Genomic DNA, 16,871 nt, shown 5'->3' on the forward strand with positions numbered 1-16,871 from the left:
CTATACTAACCTATACTGTCTACAGTCTATAGCCATTCTGCCACACCATCTACTTAGTAATCTCAATAATACAATTTAAATTACCGCCCTGGATGGTGTTGATACACAAACTTCTTTCACCCCACCTAAATAATTCAAGTCAATAATATTACTCTCAACCAATAAATATTGATTATAACAAGAAATAAGCAAGGAAAATATTAAACATTTCCATGATTCACAACATTATCATCCTCACAAGGTAATGGTATTTGCAGTAAAATAGAGCTTTGAAAATTGTGCGCTACTGATCCTGCCTTATGATTAAAAGTGTAAAAACACCTACTTTCCTTTAGAATCATGTAACTTCTCAATAGAATGTGCTATCTTTATGATCTAAAATTCTTAGAGAAGATAAAACTACTATAATTAAAAATATTTAAACAATTAACCCCAAACTGGCACAAAAAATAGTAAAAAAATTCGGCAAAAAATGAGAAGTCTTCGGTACCAATCATTTTGATACACCCTGTACAGTATCGATTTTATTGAAGGTCACTGGTAAATAAACACTTGATAGTCTGTGCCTCGGGCCAGACTGTATGTGGCTATCACGATGTTTGTTCGGATCGCCCGACACAAATTGGCTGTGTAGGAGACTAGGTCTGTGCAAACAAATTAACGACTTTATAGCAGGCGCGAGTGTTTCCAAAAAGCAACACAAAAGCAAACAAAAAATACACCCATTGTCCTCTATTTACCGTACGAAATGAACGACTCTAATCATGTACCGCACAAAATGAACGACTCTAATCAGCTGCGGCAATTCCCCAATGGTGGATAGGCCTATACTATACACGTATTCTTATTCGTGCATTTGACGGACTTGGGTGTTTTTGTTTTTGTTAAATATCTCCTCTCCTGAACACATATTATTATAGAAAATCTATCTACTTCTTCATTCGATTACATACTATATACCCTGCAACTTTCAATCTATACAGTGGCTAGATAAACCCTTAAACGTGCGAACAAATATTGCAAAACAAAATTAAAGTATGGCTCTCCGCCTATGGCTCCGCCCATACAACTAACTATTTTAAAGCATGTTTGTTCATGCACTGTGTGAAAAAATTGGTAATATGGACCTATCTTACACTGAAATCCTTAAGTATTAATGTTCCTGCAAAATTACCCTTGAAAATGGTTTAGGGTTTGCAGCTCAAGTCACACATCCCGGGCACACATCCCTTTCAAAAAATAATTCAAATATATAGGCTACATTGTACCTCCAACCAGTTTGAAAGACATTACAACTATCTTGAATTCAAATGCTATTATAGAACAGCAATCTATAAACAAAATTTGATTTTAAACTTGAAATTTCCTCCAAGTGTCCAATCGCCATCCATATCCACAAGGTTAAATCATAATCATGATAATAGACTATATAATAAAACCCCAAGTTCAAGAGCAATAAACAACAGAATGCCGAAAACTATTCTCACAGCCTTAGGGGGGTTATGGCTAGCCCAAGACCCTGAGTTTGAATATGAGTAGAGACTTGTGACAAAGTGCTGGCACACTCCTACCCATCCATTTACCATTACAAGCAAGTAAGGAGCAATTTTAAGGAACTTGTGAACATAATGGCTGCTGCTTGGTAGAAACGCACAAGACTGCATACAACTTGATGTAGACTAATATGCAATGAGCCAAAATGATCTCATTACTGATGGTGAAGTTCAATAACACCATTTAACAAGCATGACTCAAACTTTGACATCAAGTTATGGAGTATGAGTTTTTGTACCCAACACATTCACAGCTTATTCTATGTAGGTAGAAGCCAATAAACTTTGTACTGTGAATGAGCATATTAGAGATTAGGCGACAGGGAAAAAAAACCTATTTTACAGGCGGCGAGGCCCAACCGACCCAGAATTTGCGATGTAGAGAATTTTTTTTGTTGATTTTGGTAAAATCAGCCATTTTTGGACCCAAATTGATTAATTATGCAATGAAATTTTTTGGATAATTTTAGCCTCCGGAAAAAAAACCCCACTCAACTGGCCGAGCCTACTTGAAAAGGTCCATTCGCTTGTAGAACAGGTTTTTGTTTTTTTGTTGCCTTAGTGCCATGAGGTGCATGTCTACCGTTTATTCAGGATGAGAAATTACAACCAATACACCCCATGACAACTCTGTCACCTAATGACTGACTTTGTATTGACTGATTTTGCCAAATTTCCTTTGTTTCGAACCATTTACCACCTATTACCACTTCTTGTTTTGAAAAGTTTTCCCCTAAAATTGCAGCAAAAGTGTCACATTTTAACAAATTTACATTTAGCAACACAGAAATATTTTCAATTTCATAGTTTGCAACTCAAATGAGCATAAAAGTACTTTTTTCAGATGTACACTGAATAACACCTTTTGCCCCTAGAAATCTGTCAATAGGCATAACCTTAGTTTCATATTCATCAGGGGTAGCTTAATCAATTTCATACTTAAATGTTGCCTTGCCCCCCCACCCACCAGTATTAAGAAATTATCAAAGAGTGTTGCTTAACTGGGAGTATTGCATCATATCCCACATGGCAGCTATTATTAATTCTCACTCATTTCTCAGCAATCAAGATTCTAAGCCACCCTTTCAGTATCTATATCACACCAGAGGAGTGTGTTCACTATTTAGAAACAAAAGCTCAAGCTGCTAGAAGAACTGCCACAGGCATATGCTTGCCGTATTCAGATGAAAGCAAGAAGGTTGTGAAGTGCATAATACTACCACAGCACTTACTGTCTTCTTACATGCAACTGTAGAACTGATCTCGGAACTCTACGATATGTGCCACTGTGGTTTCCATACGGCCGTGTGTTATGAGTTGGGGGTCTCATAGGCTGGAGCCTGGACATTTGCGCAGAATTATTTGCATAAATGTTGAATTGTTTAATTACTGTAGATACCTACATAGGTAAATTATATACCAAATTAAAGCTCTTAGATAGTGCTTCACATTGGTATCTTAACTTTTAATATAGCATGTATACTTCAAAAGTTATAGCAGCTGAAGGAAAAAAATGTCAGGGTGGAGTCGGCCCATGATATGCTGGCCCATGATATGCACTTTTGTGTTAATGTTTGCTCCAGCTTATTTACATGTTGTTTCTGATTTGCTTTTTTGCCCAAAATTAGTAAAATTGCCTAAATATGACAAGCCTGAATACTATTAAGTATTTTGAATGTGTAATCCTCCCAAGTTTTAGGGTTTTAATTAAATTAATTAGCCAGGCTAGAGTCGGCTAACGATATGGCTGCTCGGGAAATGCCGGCTCAGGATATGCTCTTTTCCGGTGAAGTTTGCGAAAACATATCAGGATTGTATTTCTGATTTGATATACTCTGTCAAATTTAAATATTTAACCTACAAACATAACCTTCTTAATTTACATACATTGTCTTGGTAAAAATCCTTTTTTTTGGGGGGGGGGTCAGGTATTTTATATGTTCAGTGGCGCATCATGGTAAGTTTTCTGAAGGGGCAAAGACAAACAAATTCCTGGTGGACACTGTGTTACTGTGATTTTTCAGTGTGATTATTGTGCAAAACAATGGCAATTGTACACTATATTTAAGCCCAAAATTAAGGTGAAAATTTGTGTTAACCGGGCCAATTTTCAATTTCACACTATGGGGGGGGGGTGAGTTAGGGGTGTTTGAAATTTTCTTTTGTGGGGGTGGTTGAGTTAGCTAGCCAGCTCATTTCAGGTGGGGGATGGCTCAACCCCCTAACCCCCTTGGTCTTCACAATTTCAAAAGACTATGTACATGTGTATTACATTTACAATGTACATCACTTCAATGTATATCAGTTGATCATGTGTATTTAAATTAGCACTAGCTGTCTTCATCTCAGTTTTTGTGAAATTTTCTTTGTACGGGTTCCTGTATCTTTCTAACATGAAGTTATTTTGTACAAGACTTTCACAGGAGACAGTCATGAATTCCAAAAGGAGTAAACTGTTTTGCATATTGGGATTGACTTGCAAACATAGATCTGAAATTCTGCAAAACTTAATTTTAAATTTTAAATCCTGTTGAAATCCTGCTGATATCGTACATAAGTGCAACTTACTACATGTCCTACAAACTTCATATTTTGGACAACAAATTTCAAAATAATGTGAATAACTTGTTGTAATGTTGAATTTATGTTGAATTTATATGTACATATCATTCTTGTATTTTTAATAACTTAATTTTTCTAGACAGAACATGATTTGTTAATTTCATCAAATTCAGCGCCGTTTTTGAATGGCGCGTTTTAACCCTTGCGCAATTTGAGCACTGTAACAGGTAGCAAAGTAAAACTATATATTTTCTGAAAGCTTTTGATGTGAGGAATGCGAAAATGGAGTCTGTTTTGATGTAGGGTAAGGCATTTTGAAAATAGGACCACTTGATCTTTGGTAATTTTTTTAAAATTTTTCCCTTCGTAACTTCATATATATTTCTTAGCACTGCCCCTACATCATAAATATTTGCATTTTTGGATTCCTCATGCAATTTCCTTTCAGAATATGTATACTTTGCCTATAGTAGCATGTACAGGTATTGAAATAATTAATTCTAAACACAAAATGGCGCGATTTCACAAAAATATGCAATGTCCGGCAAAAATCCCCCAACTCAAAACGCATGGCCATACGTGTTTTGGAGTCAGTAACCACCTTCATTTGCATGTGTAAGCCTATGTTGTAGACTGGTACCACTATGTCCCCCTCCCTTTGTTCCCTTTCCTTGCCTTTTTCATTTCTTCCCCTACATGCTTCTGCCTCATCTTTTTTGGGGAAGGGAGAATGTGATTGTACTCCCAAAACCCCATTTTAGTATTTCAATCTACTGCTGGCTTCCTGAGTGGAAGAACACTTTCTTCATTATTTTTTTCAGAGAAACATTGCCCCTTAGGTTTCTTTTATTCTTCTGCAGAACAGTGATTTCAGACAGACCATCTTCCGACATATCTATAACTTTTTGGAACCAATTAAAGGATAGACTGGCCAATGGTATGAATTTTATGTGCCATTGTGGTTTTTAGCCCATATATCCAATATCAGAAACCACTATTTTTGGCACACTTTTGACTTAATTCAGAAACCACAAGACGATTATTTTCAATTAATTTCCTCATGCATTTTGTAAGATGTATCTGTTTCTTTGATTGTATCTGTTTCTTTGAAACTACTCAACTATTATGCATTTTTTGTAAGATAGGAATATTGTAATTTATCTTGTTTTTGATTGTAAAATACTCTATACATGTGGTAATATTACCTACTTGAACAAAGAAAATTATGAAAGTTGGATATTAAAGAGGTGTGACCCAATCAACAGCCTCATTCCCCATTTTCATTCATAACAATTGAGATTTTGGAATGAAAAGAAAGCTCATATTTTTCTCAGTAAAATTTAATGCCTGGGACGTGTTTCATTTAGATCATTAGATGGTGTGAACAAAAATGTGTAAATTATGGTAACCACACACCGAAAAATTTGGAAACATATTGTTTTTTGGTAATGTAAGATAGAAAATAGAACATGAAAATATTGGACCATGCCCCTTTAAGTCAGCATTTGAAAAGGGAAAGTCTTCATGGATGCTTATTATTGGTCATGGTCAAAACAATTTTGTCTCAATATGTCCATTTTTTAAGTAAATTTAGCAAGGTTTTGGTGGGCTTTTTTTGCATTCAAGTGTCACAAAATAACTAACAGGTATTACTCACCATAATGACCACATGAAACATGTCTGCTGTAAATCTGATAAACATAATTTGTCAAAGATGATTTTCCTCTTTTTATGTGTTTATCTGTCTGAATTCTTACAAATTGAATTATTCAACAATCCCATACATGTATATTCAACTCAAACTGAACTTTATTCACAGTTCAATCCAATTCAAATTATGAAAAGAACCAGACATCGCATTACCACTGTCCATTTTTACAACTGCATAAAAGCTTAACAACTACAAAACATACGATTAACATTCACTATTTAAGTATTTATTCAACTCCCATTCAAATCACAGAAATTTGAACATTTTATGACAGAGTTGAATTACCCCATTACCATGGCAACATACGCTCTCTTATCCAATTCCCTGAGGGTATCATTAGCACATTGTGGCATAATAGCGCACGGAAAACCCCATACAATGAGGCACGACTAAATATTATTATACCACTTCCCCCTCCCTATTTGCTATAGAGTATCTTCTAAGAATCACAAGACTCAGGAAAGAACAAAAAGCACCCCCTTATGTTCAAAAGACTCCCCAAAGCATTGAGGAGAGATTCCGAAAACAGCAAGCAACATCCCGTCCCCCGTCATCTTCGATATATATCTTATATTGCTCAACACTAAGGCCTGGCCTTAAGGCACCGCCATCTGCCCCTGTCTTCTCACAAAGCTATTCCAGTTGAAATCCATACACCCCCTGGAAGACATGACCTAGGGTATAGATTTCAAATGGAGTCACCCATTCAGTAACCCCATTTGAAATTCAAACTCCCTCTGTGGGAGATTAAGGTCAAGTCTTCCATGGGGTGTATGGATTTCAACTAGAACAGCCAAGTGCAAATATTATTTTGCTACTAACTACAACAAAAATATTTGACAACCCCTGGGGTCTATGGTCCTAACTCAAATGAGGCAGTTTTTAAAAAGTAGAAGAAAATGGGCAGTTTGTTTTTCTTTTCCTTCTTCTTGTCCCATTTTTAATGTTGCCTAATTTTAGGGGCGAGGAGGGGTAATTTGTTCACCAGACTCAAGAAGTTTGCACACATTTTGTACCATAAATGGCCCATCTGCTCTCATTGTCTGCACACTGTTATTTTTCAGTTTTGATATTCTCAATCTCTAACCTTCAACTTCTTTTATGTTACTTCAGACTTGAATAAGGGGAACCTAGTGCTGGGGCAAAGATTCTTTATAATCAAAAACAAAGTAAAACCTTGAAACTGCAAAGAATTGCTTTTGTGCATTTATACCAATAACAGTGACATTTGGGATGTGCAAGCTTACAAAGGAATAATCACAATCATCACATAGAATAAAAACTTTTACATCTGGATGATTAATGTAAAGCAAATTTTAAGGGGGGAAATGGTTTGGTTGTCCCTGACCAACCAACATGTCCAACCGACCACCCAAAACGAAAATGGGATTTATATATATTTTACGAAAGAATACAAAGAGCAATTTTGGCATTCCGAATTATGAATAATTTTTAAAGTTGCATTACTACAGTATACAGTGCCGAACTGTTTACAAATATGAATGAAGTGATCCAAAATTAGTAAAATATTGCAATTCACACCTTAATAAAAGTATTTGTGTACAGCTGAGCATTTTATCATGATTTCTGTCATTCATTCCCCTTTTATTTGTTTTTGTTTTTTAACTTTTTTTGTTACATTGTACTACCCAGGCCTGTCCAAATCTGCCCCCAGTCCAAAAAAATCTAAATTTTGGAAAAAAGGTCCACTTTTTCAAAATCAGCACCCCAAAATAAATCCTGGCTATGGGCCTGGTACTACCATATACATGTAGAAACTGAATGGACTCAAGTTTATGCCGATTTTGCTGCTGCTTGATTGTTTATGTTTTATTTTTGTCTCACAAAAAACCATGTGCGTTTTGCCCTGGAAGTGTGATTGTGTTTGCTTGTTCACATGGACAGCTCCCTCTACCCTCCAAGTTGTGTTTACGCGTTACTCCTGAGTCAGGAGTAAATCGGCTGTGGGAAGGTTAGAGGAGCTTAACACGACAAGCGTTCACACTGGCACCACTCCCAACATTTCACACAACCAACTCATGGTTCCCCCGACCTTCCATGGACCTTCCGCTGGGTGCAAATGCCTGTGTCTGAACATGGCTAGAGAGTGCACAAAAATAGATTGAGTTCAGAAACCATTCACTTTCGTAGGGCTTGAACTTCTTTGGGGGAAAGTTGCCATCTTCAAGGTAAAATAGCCAGTGAAGAACAGATCAAATCGGTACTTTCTGAATTAGCCAGATTTTAAGCTTCAATCTAGTGAACCGGTCATTACTTTCATGCAAAAGTAGTATTTAGGCATTATTTGTAGGTGAACAAATAACAATCCTTAAAAACTCACTTTTAATACATAACTAGAATTTTGCGGTTCTCAACCTAAGATATCTTCAATCACTGCTTGCTTTGCTCGCTATTTCAGGGGGATCAAGGTTTGCGAACGGAGCTTGCTCTAAGTTCAATTCGCTCGCCAATTTGAGGGTCGTCATAGTTTGCAAACGGGGCTAGTTCTACCAAGAATGTAGAGTAATCCAGGTTCTAACTTTTGAGTTTATGAATATTAAGGGCATTTCGTGATCCACTGCATCATGCATCCCCCCACTTTTCTCAAAAAAGTTGAGATTTTTATATCACTGGAAACCGCTGGCTACATAATGTTAATGTACAAAAAATTTCTTGCAGATTAATTCGTTTAGCAAAGATATCGCACATGAAATTTGAATTTTGTTCTGGTATACCAGAACGAAATTACAACACATTGTCTATGGAGCAGTGTAATACACATAAATCATGCATAACTCGCAAATGCAAAATCAGAATCAATTGAAATTTTGGAAATAAGCTTTATTCGTGGATATCTGCTGAAAATGTCATAAAAAGAGGACGCTAGGATCACGAAATACTCCTTTAAGTGTCTCATATAATTTACCACTGGGGAACTGTGTTCATGATGTTCTATCTTTAAAAATATTCCAATTAAAAATCAAGGGACAAATTTACTGCCAGAAGTAAACACAACCGATCACGACAGGCAGGCTTCCCGTTAAGTTTGCTAACAAGGTTGCAAAAACTTGCGTCCAGACAAATGTTTATGCGTCCAACTGAAATTCATGGTCAATCATACCGGGAACGGCCGGCAATCCCTTGTTACTACACGTACCCCGCGGTCTACACCTCATCAAACATCGATCGTTCAAATAAAATAAAGATGCATTTTCCATGATATTCCATCTCCAGTCGCTATAATAAATTTTCTCATTTCTGTGTCAGTTTTGGTCCGAAACGTGGTCAGAAACATATGCAAAAACATGCACAAACTCTGCCAATTTTTAACACATTTTCGTAGTTTAGCACATCTTAGATTAACATGTGGTTGATGCTAAAACTTCTAAATCATGTGCTGCCACAATAAATAAATAAAAAGTTATCATTTTGATTATGTGAATAAATTGCTTTCATTCATCGTAACAATAATATTAAGGGGGTACTACACCCCTGGCCAATTGTGTGCCTATTTTTGCATTTTTCTCAACAATTATAGTGCATTGGTGACAAGTAAGATATGTATATTATAGGGGCAAGGACTACTGCACTGAAAATTCAGCAACTCAAGGCAAATAGTTAATATTGATTTATTGATCAAATATTGGTTTTCCCTCATTTTTGACTGTAACTCCACAACTGTTGTCTGTGCTGAAATAAAATTTCCAGTGCAGTAGTTGTAGTCCTTGCCCCTATATACATATCTTACTTGTCACCAATGCGCTATAGTTTTTGAGAAAAATGCAAAAATAGGCACAAAACTGGGCAGGGGTGTAGTACCCCCTTAATAAAGGAAAGGTAGATTATTGATGAGAAAATAAACTTAAAACATTAAATTCTGAATATTGTCAGGTTGTAATAAATAATTAAATAAACATTCAGTCCGACACACCAGTAAACAAAGCAAATTTCATCAAGTGGGGGATTTCCCCATCAAACCCATGTTACGGAAAGCTTGCAAAAAGTGCAAGATTTCCTGACGTTGCATTTACAAATATTGCAGAATTTACTTCCAATTCTTAGCAGGTTGGTTAAATTTTAGTGCTTTTATTATTTTAGAAATATAAAAGAATGGAAATTTCTTAATTCTATCATCAATTAATGATTCAATTTCGAAGTTTTGTCTGCGTCCACATGCATGTGAGATGGACGCAAAATACGACCGGCTATCTGAAACTTGGCGTCCAAATTAGTAAAATGTGCGTCTGGACGCAATGACGCACACTAACGGGAAGCCTGGCGACAGGCGATCGCATAAATGTTGCTAAAATTACACTTCAGCAATGCTAAAAAACGATAGCAACATACTCTAGCATCCAATGAGTATCGTGTGCAAATTCAAAGCTACAGTTCTCTAGTAAGTCATCATACACATCATATTCATATCAATATCATGCACTAAAAATAAAATGATTACAATTGGCAGTGGGGCCGAATTAGTTGACAATTAGTTGGTTTTTAGCGGGTTTGCCGGTTACCTTGCCCCGTATACCCTAAGATCATTGTATCATCCTTCACTGAAAAGATTATTTCCTTTTTAGCTCGCTCGCTCTTCTTTTCTAAAATGTCTTTTTTTTTCTTTGACCCCATAAGTAAGTTTAGTTGGCTATGCACACCCGTGCGTATGAGTCAAATGGCGCAAGGTGTGTACGCCGACGGGCTAACGACGACGCGTTGGTTGGCATATAAACCCGTAAACAAACAGCCGTAATCATTTTTCACCACAAAATATGATTGTCAATATTAATATTTTGCGACATTTATAATGAAAACAATTAACACTGAAGACACCCTATCAGGGACTGTCTTTTGGAACTGGCAGGAGAGCATTAAATAACTCTTCTGGAGCCTTTCAGGAGAGCTGTTTAAGAGCATTTACAATAGAATGTAAGGAGAGAATTGTCAACTAAGGAGAGCTAAAATTGCTTTCCTATATCAGATTTAAGGAGAGCAGTAGAGAGTGATTGCTCTCGCTCTCCTCAAAAGGCAGTCCCTGCCCTATAGCACCTGCTACAACTTGAGAACAAGTCCTCAAACGTTCGAAATTTGTAGTTACTACAAGTAGGGAGTCCGGCACTTTTTGCCTTTTTTAAGCGAACCTTATCAAGTTTGGTATCACTGGAAAGAGAATTCAAAGAGAAAACCAACAGTCTTTAAATCAGCTCAGTAGCTTGAAGTATAGTGAAGTTATGCTCAATTAAAGTTGTGTGCGTACAGGTTTTGTGTCTGTCGCCACGACCAACTGGAATGTGTGCAATGAAGTCCCTATTATGTCGAATACTGTCTCAAAATTTATTTGAAATCTAATAAAATTTGGAAAAGGGAGTTAAAAAAGACAAATAGTATTGTAATATCATATTGACAATTATTGAATAAAAAAGTAACAACATATGATTACATAGTATGAAGTGCAGTTGTGTGTGTTTTATTTTTTTCTCAAGTCACCCCAAACTTCGGGCCTATGCGGAAAAAAAGCAAACATTTCTATAACAAGTTTAGAACAGAGATTCTTAAAATACTGGAGTTGATTAAAAGTAGTAACATAAATAATATCAATTCATTGAAGTGGTTTTTTTTTTTATTTTTCTGAAGCCCTCATGCAAAATGTTCTTGTCTTTAGTTTATGAAGCTCATCTGACACTGCACTACTCAACTTCTGAATTGAAAAAAAAAAATACAAAGGAAGTGAAAAAAAATTTAAAAATATTACACAGATTCTTTAAGTATCATAGAAATGATTAAATGTAGTAACAAAAATAATATCACTTGTATTAAGTGTGCATTCTTCATTTTTATCCTTGCCCTCAAGACCCGATAATGCACTAAATCTACCACCCGGCGTCAACCCGACAAGGCACATGGCATGCACCGCTAACACACCGCTACACTCCCCGTATTTCGCATGTTACCACAGTACCTCCCTGTACAAAATCATGGTTCGCATTTTACTGCAACCTCCGATTGCTCTGCAACTTGGCCAGCTTCTTCTTGAAAGTCTATAATTTAATCTAATACCAGTTTCATATCATACCAGGTTTCATGGACTCTTTATAACCGAATTATAAGGCTTTTGACAAGAAAAATCGGGGAAAATTACCTTGATTTTGGTGCCTCAGAAATTGCTTTTGACTACCGTTCATGCTTTATCAACGGCCATTTGTTTATTATTGCCGGATGGGGAATTCTTTTGTCTATCCCATAATAATCTCAGATTTTGGACTAGGTCAGGGGTTAATGAGATATGTGATCCAAAAACTCCGTCACATCCGGAAGCTCATGTGACAAGATGGCGACGAATGCATCTACTGCTAATCTGTTGCTCTGAAGGTACACATATTTATCGCATTGATCTAGGATTATACAGACTTTTTTTGGAAAAAACATCATACCGTACAGTTAGAAAGATTAATCTTTAATCTCTTCAAATCATAATTTATTTTTCCATTTGAACATAAAAATCATGTTTAAAACATACGACAATTTTTGCGTGTTTTACGTGCTTCCAGATACAAATTCGGAAATCGGGAAACTACTGGACTCCCTACTACAAGTTTAACACTGTAAAATTAAATAGTATGATTCCCGTCGTAAAAGCCTATCCCACAATTTAGAATTAGTTGAGCTACATAAATGTATAATGATGTTGACTAGTATACCACACTACTATACTAGTACATTGTACTACTAGTATACACCACACTACTATTAATAGCACTGACAAGCAGGCTAGACCGTTCTGTACTTAGTAATACCGGGATTGTGTTGTGTACATAAACACACGCAATGCTTCCGAATTCAACAGCTTCGCACACAGACCGAAACATGTCACGATCCAAACAGCATCTAAATTTACACATTAGTACGTTTTTCAATTAATATTATTGTGTCAATCATTCTTACCGTTTTTGGCCTCTTAAGGATAGCTGATCCACCGCATATCTTGCACGGAACGGGCATGTTTATCTCTGGTAATTTTAGCCGGCTTTCTCTCCACGTTTGTGATCACAGATGTAAACATTGCAACATGGACTGGCAATCCAGGTTGGCTATTGCCAAGTGCGATAGACCAGTGAATCTGATTGGCCTTCCGACCAATTAAAAGTTTTTCACTAGCATTTCAGCCAATACGATTGCGTTGTACACGCTAGCTGTCTGCTACTGTATTACGCACAAGTGATTTTACGTTGACCAAAATTTGGTTGTGAAAACAAATCTCTTTTTTTTTAAAGAAACTTAAAATAGCATCCCTATCTTATCCATTAAATGGATAAGACTTTCGCAAGAGGGTCTTATCATTTGTCTTTGCACATTTTTCCTGCTCATTTATTTAATTAATTCAATTAGGCCAAATTATTAAATTCATTCATTCAAATTCATTCATTCACTAATTCATTCATTCGATCATCCATTTCAAGTTTAATTCATTCATTTATTATTTGTTTTTATTTTCATTTATTTATTTATTTATTTATTTATTTATTTATTTATTTATTTATTTATTTATTTATTTATTTATTTATTTATTTATTTATTTATTTATTTATTTATTTATTTATTTATTTATTTATTTATTTATTTATTTATTTATTTATTTATTTATTTATATTATTATTAGTGAAATTACCACATCGTAATACAAATGTGTTTACCTTAATATAGCTTTTACTATATCATGATATCGCATGTAAAGCTGCACCAAATATATTGCAGTTCCCCATGCGGACATGCGAAGGGGCTATAAGGCTAAACCCCCTAATATTTTGCCAGGGTTCCATACAACCCCCCCCCCCCTAATTCACTAATAATAATATATTTCGCTCCTATATTTTATAGTTGAGCACTTTATCTAGTGATGGTTTCACTATAATTTCTTACTATTTATTTATTTATTTATTTATTTATTTATTTATTTATTTATTTATTTATTTATTTATTTATTTATTTATTTATTTATTTATTTATTTATTTATTTATTTATTTATTTATTTATTTATTTATTTATTTATTTATTTATTTATTTATTTATTTAATAAATCAAAAAGGCAGAATTGTTTTGATATTACATATCAGTTACTGTCCGTTTCATGCCCGCAAGGAGTGCTGGCAATCATCAGACTGGTATAACAAACATTATTCATTTATTTGTTTTATTCATTTATCAATTTATTTATTTATCAATTAATTTTTAATTATTGTTTTTTATTGTTATTAGTATTTGTCTTTCTTTTCAGTCGTTCCTATATCGTTCTCGTCCTTCTATTATTTAGTTTTTCTTTTCTTTATTGGCATTTTTTCTATATTTTCCTTTCATTTCAGTACACTCTTTCTTGTCTGTCAATCAAAAATATTTTTACTAGAAAAACGGTGTCATGACATGGCAGCACACGAGCCATTGTGTTTGAATTGCTATTGTCGATAATCACTCATCATAATTGTCTTTATTTTCGGATAGTTTATACATGGTATCGCGTAACCCGCATCAATTTAGACTGCTCATCTCATCCCATACTAATTTTGATAATGAAAATATCTATATATCTAACCTAATTATGTTCTCATTCTTTTGTCCACAGACATCATCTTTAACTAGATCTCCTCAAACATACGCGAAGCGAACAGAAATCTCGGTCTAAAAAAATAAACGTCTGGCTAGCGAAAGGTACCCATTATCCCCATTCATTCCTGGCACCAAATTCATCGAGAAGACTGATTTTTTTCATAATTCTATTGTTCCATTGATTGGCATATAATTGGTTTCCCGTGTTCCCGAACCATACAATTTTGAACAAAAAAGACTTCATCTATCATGAAAAATTGCATCAAATAATAAAATCCTATCTTTTACGTCTATTCATGGTTTATTTGCATGGCCAAATATTAGACAAATAATGAAATTAGTCCAGTAGACTACATGCAGACAACATACGGTTGATGTAGGGATGGTAGAATTTTATGAATTAATCGTGTGTCGTCGATGTTTACTCAAGAATGGTATATATCTGATAATGGTATCCGAGTCGTGTCTTTAAAAATTGCTTATAGTTTTAATTTATCTTTTGGTATTTTGATTTTGAATATCTCAGGCAAGCTCAATGGTTTCATGATGATATTGATATTGTTTATAAGACAGGAGTAAATTTATAAGCCTTTGCCGGCCAAACATCAACATAACCAAATCTTTGACCCTCCATTTTTCTATCACTATTCTTTTTTCAAGATTTTGCATACATTTTATTTTAGCCTTACCTAAAAAAAATACCGAACATAACGAATATCTTAAAGGCCTATTCAGTGATCACAGCGAAAGAGTAAACAAAATAAAACTGTAAAAGTAAATGAAAAAATTGGGAAACAAACGAGGAAAACATGTGTTGACAAAGTTGAAGCCCAAAGTATACTCAACTTATCATGCTTATAGAGATAAATATACGGTACTACATATACTGTACAGTTTCATGTTTACTATAATATTGTGTCTTTAATGTATACGACTTTCGGCTTAACAACCATAAGCAGGATATGTTAGTAAGGTGCAACAAACTGAATTTTGATGATTTTCCGAATGAACAAATCGCTGAATAGGCCTTTTTAATTATTGCTCCTAAGTTGACAAACGTATAAAACTGTATTGATTATGTATAGGATAATGGCCGCGGATTAGAACGTGAGTGGGTAAGAATGGCTGAGCCGCGGAGCGACGAAGACATACTTACGCACTCACGTTCTAATCCGCGGCCATTAACCGACTTAATACACACCTATGACGTCGCGCTATTGTTTTACCGCTCCATTATTTTTCACGAATGGAGTGTTATTGAAATAGGTTGCAGGTTGCTCTTTACAAATTGATCAATTACTCATTGATGCCGGACAATACACTAATATAATGATCGTACTAAATTTTAGGTGCGAGTGCAAAAATAGTCCGACTCAGCTTTATGTAAAATTTCTATAGAAATACCCATCATATCACGATCCAGGTGTTTAGTTCAAATCATCCGTAACCACCTTCTTGAATTATAAAGATTTAAAATGTTTGTTACACAAATTGAATAAACGTAGATTCGTAAAATCATTAAAGTGATTAGACCATCAATAGTTCTTTATGCCCACTTCTAATGTATTAACTGTTGAAGTAGTTGCGTTTAGGTATCTATTTTGCATAATAAGGAAAATTGGCAAAAAGGTCATATAGCATGTATAGGCTCATATGAAATGGTCATTACAGTTGTCAACCTCAAGAAAACTACACCTATCGCTATACCTGAGCAATGATACTCTTCTCTGTGAATCGAGTTAACGATTTTGGAACAACCATGCAATTATGGACACTATTGTTTATCTTGGATAATTTTGTGATGGAATCATTCCGAGGATATATATCGTTGATTCGCAGCAGAAGGACCAAAATCAGGTACGAAAAGGTACGAAAATTTTAAATGTACTACAACACATTTTACCTAGGCCTATTATTGTCCTTGAACTTTGTCGGAAAAAAACAAAACAAACTTCGCCGCCTTCGACGCGAAATAAAAGCCACCTCAACTTCCAGTCCCCTTCCGAAATCAAATGGAGCGTCCCTAACATTGTAATATTTAATTACCGTAAAATGGGGTAACTTCGGTAAGCGGGGTAACTTTGGTCGTTCAAATATATTTTTAAATGGTCATATTTCCGTACAGCAATATTGTTTTTAGTCATATTTGGTCTCAATTTGTTAAGAAATATATTTGGAAGAAGTCGCTCATGTCCAATTTCTTTGAAAGTTACGAAAATATTGGCATTTTGACCAAAAATGAGCATTTTTTACATTTTTTCAGACAAAATAAAATCGATATTTGTGAGCAAGGATGCGTGCTTGCTTAATTTTGCATGGGGACAAATGTCACAAAAACAAAACCTTGCCCATATACAGCGAAGATCAATTTTTTTCATTTTCTTTTCTTCATGGAATGTAATACTCTGACCAAAGTTGCCCCAAATGCGGTGTAACTTTGGTCAGGCTA

The 16,871-nt window shown here is 35.1% G+C and overlaps 1 protein-coding gene across 1 annotated transcript in view; it reads right to left on the bottom strand.

Moving 5' to 3' along the window:
• The window catches only part of LOC140144714 (cytoplasmic tRNA 2-thiolation protein 1-like), a 153,172-nt gene extending 140,267 nt beyond the window's left edge, over positions 1–12,905 (bottom strand). Inside the window, exon 1 of the mRNA XM_072166524.1 lies at positions 12,766–12,905. Within this exon, the coding sequence (XP_072022625.1) occupies positions 12,766–12,822 (57 nt within the window). The 5' untranslated portion in view covers positions 12,823–12,905. The remainder of the gene's footprint in view (positions 1–12,765) is intronic.
• Between the last annotated feature and the right edge of the window lie 3,966 nt (positions 12,906–16,871).

This window comes from Amphiura filiformis, unplaced genomic scaffold (assembly GCF_039555335.1).
Source record: "Amphiura filiformis unplaced genomic scaffold, Afil_fr2py scaffold_74, whole genome shotgun sequence".
Taxonomy (NCBI): Eukaryota; Metazoa; Echinodermata; class Ophiuroidea; order Amphilepidida; family Amphiuridae; genus Amphiura; species Amphiura filiformis.